At 35.1% G+C, this 10,000-nt stretch overlaps 1 protein-coding gene across 3 annotated transcripts in view; it reads right to left on the reverse strand.

Moving 5' to 3' along the window:
- LOC123517774 (membrane-bound transcription factor site-1 protease-like) overlaps window positions 1-10,000 on the reverse strand; it is a 22,090-nt gene that overhangs the window by 2,954 nt on the left and 9,136 nt on the right. For 2 of the 3 annotated variants that reach the window (XM_045278214.1, XM_045278215.1), the window contains exon 16: window positions 1-2,952. This exon is cut by the window's left edge and continues 2,954 nt beyond it. In XM_045278214.1, the coding sequence (XP_045134149.1) occupies window positions 2,768-2,952 (185 nt within the window). In that variant the 3' untranslated portion in view covers window positions 1-2,767. Of the gene's footprint in view, window positions 2,953-4,110; window positions 4,204-10,000 lie in introns of all 3 variants that reach the window. The other variant, XR_006678579.1, reaches the window with a different exon arrangement.

Here is a 10,000-nt window from a genome sequence, read left to right on the forward strand (position 1 = left end):
AATGTTCTCCTTATCAACAGAATTGGACTTTAACTTTTCATTTTTAAATAGTATAGAAAAAAAAATTTCCTAAACGTTGCATAACAACCTGAATATCAATGTCATCAATAATCCCTTTAAACCATTGCCATACTTTGCAATCACTATTACAGTGAACCAGTGGTTAAAACAAAACTTCACTCATAAGTACTGACATGACTACGTTATTTTGTTTGATGGAGGAAATTCTGAAAAGCACAGCATAACAACCTGATAGCAGAGTGGTTACAACATCTGGAGTAGAACTGAAAAGTTTATAGTTCAGTTTCAAAGCTAGATTAATATTTTGTTGGGCTTCTTTCATGTTGATACACCAACATGCCCATTGAAGAATGGGTATAGATAACATTTAATAAGTTATGACCATATAATATTGGTTACGTCCTGCCTTTTGTATTCTTATACATATTTGTATTAGTAATTCTACAGGATTGAGCAAGGCTTGTAATATTCCATTTCTAAAACCAAATTATCCTGTTTTCTTTAAAACTACATATATGTATTGTTTGCACTCATCACATCCTCTGGCAATGCATTCTGCTGATCTAGTGTGCCATGTGGAAAAATGTACCTCTGCACATCCTTATTCACTCTGGTTAAGTCTGTTGGCCAAGTCTGTGTCTGCCTTTTTGTGCATGCTTACTTGACAGACAAACCCAAAATTAGGCTGTGTTTTGCCACATAAGTGATGAACAGCAACACCAAGTGAAACAAATCAAACTACAAAAGCAAAAAAAAATAAACAGATAAATCAATCACTAAATAACAACAATAACAACTGATGAAAAGAAAAAAGAAGAAAAAAAAAAAACTTGTTGGTGGACATAGTAGTATTCCTCTTAGTAATCATACCTATTTGTTGAGGTCTTCACGAACAAGCCTCCATACAGATACTTCCTATTCTATGTATCTCTCAGCAGGATTACTTATTAATTTGCTCCACCCATAAGCCTTTCTGGTATTCTTTAGATTCTCCCCAGTCAGAGCTACTGTCAAATGGGTACAAGTACAGCCTAGTAATGGGGTATACCTATCCCATTTGGCGACCAAATACTGTGTTGGTTTCAAACCTTCATTAAGTCTCGGAGCAAATTTAAAATGGACACTTGTCAGTCCTGTGATATTTCAATTTACTAAATTATTTACCATGATATCAATTTGACTGTATTTCATGACCAATTTTTGCAGCAACAGAGCTAAACAGAGCTAATATGAGATGAACAATTCCAATTCTGTTCAAAATTTCCTTTTCCACTGGCACTAATATTGCATTCAATCTTTTCATTAGCTACAGTATAAAATCCTACATTTGTTAACTTGCAGTTGAACACTTCAATAGCTTTTTCACATTTACAATTAGTCAATTCACAACTACATCACTGACTGATTGACATTGTCACCTTAAAATGAAGTAAAGTTAAAACTCTTTATCACACTCCACAGCTGTTTACATGTTCAGAATAACATGTAATGCGATATGTTTCAACTAAAGCTTATGTAATACATAAATAACTTGACAGACTATTTATACAGACAAATACAATGAGACATCTAACCTATTTAGTGACAAAATATCTGCTATAAAAATTATGAGTGCTCTGTTCCACTTCTCTAAATCTCCCACTTCCACTTGTGTGCAAAAAACATTTCTAAGATTTGCTATCATTGTGAAAGACAGTAAAATTCTACACAGAATGTTATTAGTAAACTATTCTGTAAATTATGTACATTTTAATCAATGAAGAGGTCACAGCATTATGAAACTTATCTCCACTGGAAACAAGCCACATCTTGTAATAATTCTGTAAACTTTCTCTTAGTTGCAATAGCATTTGTGTATAAAACCAAAGGATGCTGGCAGTAAACTATTATTCACTTTATCTCTCCCATTCATATTTATTTATAAATATAATGCCTTTTAAATTGTACATTTTTGGATGACAATGTAATGGTAATTTTCATATCTAGATGCAATTGAGTTTATTTATTTTTTCTAATTAACAGGTTAAGAAATAGGAAATTTTTTTATCAACCCTATACCATGTTTATAAGGACTGTCTATGGCCTTTACAAGCCATGACATACATAAAGCCCTTCTTGTTATCCTTTAGGTGGTAAATATCAAACCCATTTAGTCCCAGATAATGTTATGATCATAATAAATTCATGATTCTTGTACTCATCACTTGCTAAATGTACGAGGACTACAGAATGAACGGTGAAGAGCCCAAATTGTGTCTGACCACCCTTACCCTTATCTTTTATTCCAGATGTTACTCTAATGTGAGTCGAGCACACAAATCCAACGCAACCTGGCCTGGCCTCTACATTTTAATCGTAATGATAATAGTAATATCAATAATAATAATAATAATGATAATAATAATAATAATAATAATAATAATAATAATAAATATGAGAATAAATAAATAAAATTATACCAATTATCATCATTATTTTGCACAAAGTATGCAAAAAAAATTTGTTTTCATGCCCAACTATATTTTTGTCTCTCATAAGTGCTTTGCAATATATTGCACGGCTAAAAGGAATATCATGACGATAATTGATTTAAACTCCTTGGATATGTATTATTACCAACACATCAGGACATTTATTTTTTTCATTTGCTGAATGATTTAACTTTAATACATTCAACATGTATACTTTGTACATTCATTTTCACAAGATTATCTTATAATCCAAACCTGAGCTGTGTTACGGCCATTCACACAGAGGGAAGGCGACCATTGATGGCAGCCATGAAAACCTTCCGGAGTTTGCTGCGCCGCCTCTTGGGTCTGTGTCTGGAGCGGTACCAATAACACACCATGAGCACCACCATCACTATGGACAGGATGGCAAATGCTGGGGTCCTTTCAGTGGGATAGGCAAGGGTGCTCAGACTGCTACCTGTGGAAGACAGTAACTTTGTGTTATTTGTATTCAGGAAAGTGTTATTCGCACCTATACTGAAGTAAATGTTACTGCCTCGCATCAGTTATAAGTTATATATCAGTTATAGTCCATCCATCCACCTCATCTCCAATAATACGCACATTACTTACATGTGTATTTTTAATGAGTAGGAGTTACAAATATTTACATTATTGAATACTTTTCCTTTTATATTCACATTCATTCCATTACTTAATCACATTAACTGACTACAATAGATTTTCTTAAATCTTTTCTTGCAATACAATTCCAATAATTCCTCAGCACAACACCTTAACCTATATGTCATGGTGAAAGAGTTTCTATTATTCATGTTTCCCAGAAATACCAGTAGTATGTCTTGATTCCTGATAATTATGTATGGATATTCTTTAGGAAATCAAAACTTACCTAGGTTCATGTAGCTATTGATGAAAGTAAATACACATAAATGCCATTAACTGAGAAAGGATATACTACAATACATATAAACTGAATTACATTTCCTAAAAAAAATTGTAGAGAGAATATCCATTAATTAAATATATTAAAGACAATTCCATATATTCTTTCTTTTTTTTTTTTTTTTTTTTAATGTGACAATTATGCATTTATATATCAGAAAAAAAAATATATATTATTTTCCTTGTAACTATTTCACATAGCTCAACAATACTCAGACAGAATTTATTCCATAAAGTGCTTTTGATATTCCTCTCCCAGGAAAAGAAAATAAATAAAAAAAAAAAAAAAAAGCAATACTGTACTTAAAAGTTTTGATAATGATAAGGTGGAGAAATTCATTCATAATCATTAACCAGTGTAGTAAGCAAAACAGGAATGAGAATTACAAGTCTTACTCATGCTGCTGTGGGAAAAGATTGAGGCACATCATTACTAATTCCTTTTAGGATGTTCTCAGGGACAGTATCTGGATGAGGAGATACACAGATTGGCAATCTAGCAATCTACAGTGTTAAAGTTTTCTAAACAATTTTTGTTCTATGGATAAACTTTGGAAATTGGTGGTAAAAAGCACGCACAGAGTTATTTGGGCTGGTTTTCATCGTAGTGAATTTCCCATAATAGTTGGTCTTTACCAATGAAACTTCTCTATTTGATATGCTAACTCACCTTTCATTATCAAGACATCATGTTTCTTAGTAATAACAAAAATCCCACCAGCGTCGTGCTACAAACTGGTATGAATGGCACCATCATCACCATCTGTAATACACATTACAAAGAATGTTGGAGGGATATCAGATGATGCATTCACTCATCAATACTCGTACTAGACGACAAATTGAAACTGGAAAGTTGCTTCATAAGTTCCTGTCTTATTGTATTCTCTGTGTTCAGTAAAAGAGATCTGCAGGAATTCTTATGTAATTCAAACCATTTATACAGGCACTATCTCAGCCAAAAGGCTACTACTAAATCCTTACTCATTACTTGAGTTATTATTGCTACCAGTTTTTATTTTCTTCTTACATCTGAACTTCATTTCCTTCTTTAGAGCTTTACTTTGCAGACAATGCATCTTCCCACTATCCTTCCTGCACATATACTGTGTATACTCCTGCCATACTTCTACTATTTATTGTTCATTACAGTACATGACATGCATTCATGGGTGGCTTTCTTGTACCTTGTCAGTGCTACAACACTGTTGTTATGAACAGGTTATTGAAAAGTCACTAATGAAATATTTGGAATGATGTTGATCTTCATATGATGAGTAAGCATAGTCGTTTAGGTTGTTGTAAGGGTGAAACACCATTCCAACCTGCTTACTCCTCCCATGGATAAGCTAAGTGGCCAAGACAACCCCAATGAAGCCTTGAATGACTCTTAACCCTCGATGTCCATGTCTGCCTATCAAAGCTTCATGAGGTCTCTGCGTGTCGAGTTGAGGAAATTCATTGACCCCTGACTGAGGTTATTGGTTATCGGTTCAGGCAGCGAGATAGCAATCTCACCTGCTCTCACTTTACTCTGCTTCGCTACCACTGCTGTCATTACCGCTGGCCTTTTCTCCATCATCAGTGAGATTGATAACGCTTGGAGGATTCACTGCATTGTTAGTGTCCCATGTGTTGTGTTGTTTTAGGCCTTTATGTAGCTATATATATATATATATATATATATATATATATATATATATATATATATATATATATATATATATATATATATATATATATATATATATATATATATATATATATATATATATATATATATATATATATATATATATATATATATATATATATATATATATATATATATATATATATATATATATATATATATATATATATATATATATATATATATATATATATATGTGTGTGTGTGTGTGTGTGAGTGTTAAGTGCAGAGAAAACTTCCTATTATCTCTGTTTCACTTTCTAGTGTTACAACTTCCTCTGTGCTGTTTGATACTACCTGGACCAAGAGAAGTGGGCAGTGATGTAATTCACACCCGTCTTTTCCCTTACAGTGGCGATCTCACCAAGCACTGGGATGAATTTTTATTATGAGTTTGGCTATGATTAGACAATCTTACATTAAGAAAGATCTACGGAGCTCAGAAGATTTATGGCCAGAATCTTCGCTACTTTAATCCCCCATAAGTTTCTGAAGCTGTATAAAATCACTGAATAAGCAAAATGAATAAGAAAATACGGTATAGTACTGAAAGGGTTTAACAGTATAGTGTGCCATAGAACGAGTAAAGTCTTTTTGTGCCAAGAGCGCACTGTTGTGTCATGTCTCAATATGTTGTTTCTCCTGTATAAAGTGATACAGGTTCATCACTGTGTTCAGTTCTATTATGCTGCATCGTAGTGTTGTGCTCAGACTAGATGCAGGCATCTTGGCCCTCTCGTCATCCTGTGGTTAGGTGCAGACTGTCAAGTCTTCTAACCACTCCTTGTTCAATTTGTTGAACAAGTTGCCACTAAGTGTAAGGCTTTTGGATGGTAAAGAGCATCAGCACTTGCTACTGAACATTCCCTGTTGCCAGATGGTTAAGTCACCCTGAGCCCCCTTTTCAGTCTGTACAGCAAGTTACTAAGTGTTTTCTGTTTTTATTGTGCTTGCTGCTGTGTTTTTTTATTTTCCTACTTGGATGTTATAAGTGAGAGTTCTCCATCCATTGATGGTTTTGTGTGTGTGTGTGTGTGTGTGTGTGTGTGTGTGTGTGTGTGTAATTCACCTTGGTCGCCTACTGGTCACCCAGCCAGTCTTCCCCATTACGGAGCGAGCTCAGAGCTCATAGACCGATCGTCGGGTAGGACTGAGACCACATCAACACACAACACACACCAGGAAAGCGAGGCCACAACCCCTCGAGTTACATCCCGTACCTATTTACTGCTAGGTGAACAGGGGCCACACATTAAGAGGCTTGCCCATTTGCCTCGCCGCTTACCGGCGAGGCAAATGGGCAAACCTTTATTGGTTATAGTTTTAATTATTTTGTTGTTTCTTACCTCTGATTGTTGTTCTTTTTTTTTTTTTTTCTGTTTTACAGTGGAGACTCAATACTCGAATGTCTTAATAGTCAAAACTTTTCAATACACTAAAGTTCAACTTAATACTCAAAAAAATATCTGATAGTCGAACGTCTGCACACATGGTTGCAAACAAAGGCTCTTGGCCTCTCCTTGCCCCCCTTTCACCAATTGTACTGCTGCTGTTGTGAGAATAACATTCTCCTGCATTCTGTCTAGTTTTTCATTTAGAAACTTACAATGGCACCAGAGGCTTAATAGTGGTGAAAATATCTGGTACTTGAGGATAAACAAAACTCTGACCTCTCCCTCTCCGCTGCTGCTCAGTTGTCCTGTTTTGATAGCGGTAATACTGAATCTAAAATACTGGTATTCCGGTATACTGGATGGTGGTACACTCGTCCTCCGGCGAATAACCTCCCTCCTCCTCTCGACCCTTCTTCCCTCCTCTTGTACGTTATCCATCACCAGCCTTCACTTACAGTATGTACAAATAAAAAATTACAAAAAAAATTACATTGAAATTATGGTAAACTTAAGGTTAGAATGAATTAACTGATTTATAGATATCGGTAATCAAACTTTTTGATACTCAAACAGCCATTTGGAATGAATTAAGTTCAAGTATTAAGTTTCCACTGTATTATGTCTAGTCTAGAGGCCTTATGAGAGCTGGCCAAGAGCTTTGATCCGAGCAGGACAGAAGCAGAAAAGTTGTCAAGCATCAAAAACCTTTGCAATGAGAAAAACGGGAGAAGGAACATCAAAAAGGATGAAAGAATAAGAAGAGCAGGAAAATACATTATTAGAGCGAGAGAAGGAACAAGTATTTCAAAATAAAGAGGAACAAGAATGAGAAGCGCAGGAGAATGAACGAGAGTTTGAGCTTACCAAGTTCGGTTTGGAACATGAAAAAAGAAACTCAAAATTTCAAGATTCCAGCATTTGAAGGCCAAAGCTCCCCACGCATTGTTGGTGTCCCATGTGTTGTGTTGTTTTGGGGCATTTATGTGGCTTGTGTATATATATATATATATATATATATATATATATATATATATATATATATATATATATATATATATATATATATATATATATATATATATATACACACACACACACACACAATAAGTCCTCCTTATACGGTACTTCGTTATCCGGTAAATTCAGTTACAGTGTTTGATAATTACTACCCTCGATTCTATTTACGGTAAGAAAAATTCAGATACAGTATCCTCCCATATATATATATATATATATATATATATATATATATATATATATATATATATATATATATATATATATATACAGTAAGGTCCCGAGTTACGTCAGAGTTACGTTCCTAAAACATGACGTAAGTCGATTTTGTACGTTACTCGAGTTTTTGTACTTTCAAAGCATATTATCGAGTTTTCAACCAATCATTTTTATGGTTATTCAGGTAAGTAAAAGGTTATATTGTTATATTGGTATATTATTTACAACTATGTAGGAATATATTGATTAGGGCCGCGAACGCGAAGGACTGCAGGTTGCCGAGAGGGCGGCCTGAGGCCGCCAGGAGGGTGGGCAGGTCGAATGTTGTGACACCCAGGGCGGACAGCTGGGAGCTTTGTGGAGTGCGGTAGGAGTAGAAGCGTTATATAAGTAAAGTTTATATTGTTATATTATTTACAAGTATGTAGGAATATGAAACACAAGCTTGTTTTTGTTGTTGATTAGGGCCACGAATGCGAAGGACTGCATGTTGCCAGAGGGGTGGACGCCTGAGGCCGCCAGGAGGGTAGGCAGGTCGAATGTTGTGACGCCCAGGGTGGACACCTGGGAGCGTAGTGCGGTGGGAGTAGAAGCGTGGGCAGCGGAGCAGGAAATGCAATAGGGATCAGCAGACAGGCGCAGACGGTGCAAGTGACCTGCAAGTGTCGTGTGGCCCAGACGAAGGCTCCGGAGTTGTTATTGTTGTGATAGGTGCGTGAGCCCTCAAGGTCGTCAACCTCCCGTTGTCATGGTAACGGGCTTCCCATTTTCTTCTTCACTCCCTTACACACAGCTGCTGCCTCCTTCTCATGTCTTTTAATTATGTCCACTTTTTCTTGTAGCGTAATGGTTTTCCTTTTCTTAGCATCACTGCTATCACTCAGGAGTTTTCTTTTTGGTGCCATTGAGCAAGATACTAAGATAGTCAGCAAACGCAGATGTAGGAACACTCTTGCCAGGGGCGACGGTGTGGTGGAACTGAGGTACGTAGAGTGTTATTGTATTCAAGCATGAGGTGGGCGGTGTGGTGGATAACCACTAGTGACGCCTGGCCAACAATAACAATAAACCCAGCGCTTTACGATTTATAAATTTTCAATTTTTTAAATCTTAAATTGCCTTATAGTGGACTGACGTAAGTGCGAGTTTGACGTAACTCGAGACCGACATAACCCGGGACCTTACTGTATATATATATATATATATATATATATATATATATATATATATATATATATATATATATATATATATATATTGTTTTTTTACCCATGTGGTATGTTGGGATCAGCCCAGAACGCATCCCCCTATTTCCATTATTTCATATGGGAAAATTACTTCCGCTTGACGAATTTCCACTCTACGAACAGCTTTGACACCCCCCTATCCTGTTCGTTATGTGAAGTATTACTGTACTAGTACTGTAGTTAAATAAAATATGTGTTTGGTACTTCATTTATTTATTTTTTTTTTTCAGTCTTTTTGGTAAAAAAAAAAGTGTTTTTTAGGGAGGATCTAGGAACATAACCCCTATTTTCCCATAGGGCCTATTATTCGCCCAACACGAATCTCGCCGTGCACGACGAGCTCAGAAACGTAACTGTCATGTTGGGCGAGGTATGACAATATATATATATATATATATATATATATATATATATATATATATATATATATATATATATATATATATATATATATATACTGTATATACATATGTATGTGTGAATGTGAAGTGTAGAGTAAACTTCCTCACCATTATCTGTGTTTCACTTCCTTGTGTTACAACCTCTTTGCTGTTTGATGATGTGTAGATCCAGAGAAGCAGACAGTAACGTAATTTGCACCCGTGTTTTCCCTTACAGTTACCAACCACCAAGTCAAGTCTTTACATATATTTTTAATTTAAAAGCAACAGGCATAAAGTAAAGACCAAAAGTAAAATTTTCTTAAGCTGTACACAATACTGTACTGAAATGATAAACTAGATAAATAAACTAGAAATAAATTGTCATATTAAGACTACTGAGATGCAGAGTAATAGTTTCAAAATGCTAAAACACTAACACTAGTAAATACAACAAAAATCATAACATGACAATAGTATATGACATTGTGAAGGTGAACCATTCCAGAATACCAGCAAACACCACAGAATTACTGTTATAAAACTTAATGTAGCTAAGATGAGAAAAATAATCAACAGTGCAGCATGCAATGAAAAACAATTGTAAGCT

This window comes from Portunus trituberculatus, chromosome 42, assembly GCF_017591435.1.
Source record: "Portunus trituberculatus isolate SZX2019 chromosome 42, ASM1759143v1, whole genome shotgun sequence".
Lineage (NCBI taxonomy): Eukaryota > Metazoa > Arthropoda > Malacostraca > Decapoda > Portunidae > Portunus > Portunus trituberculatus.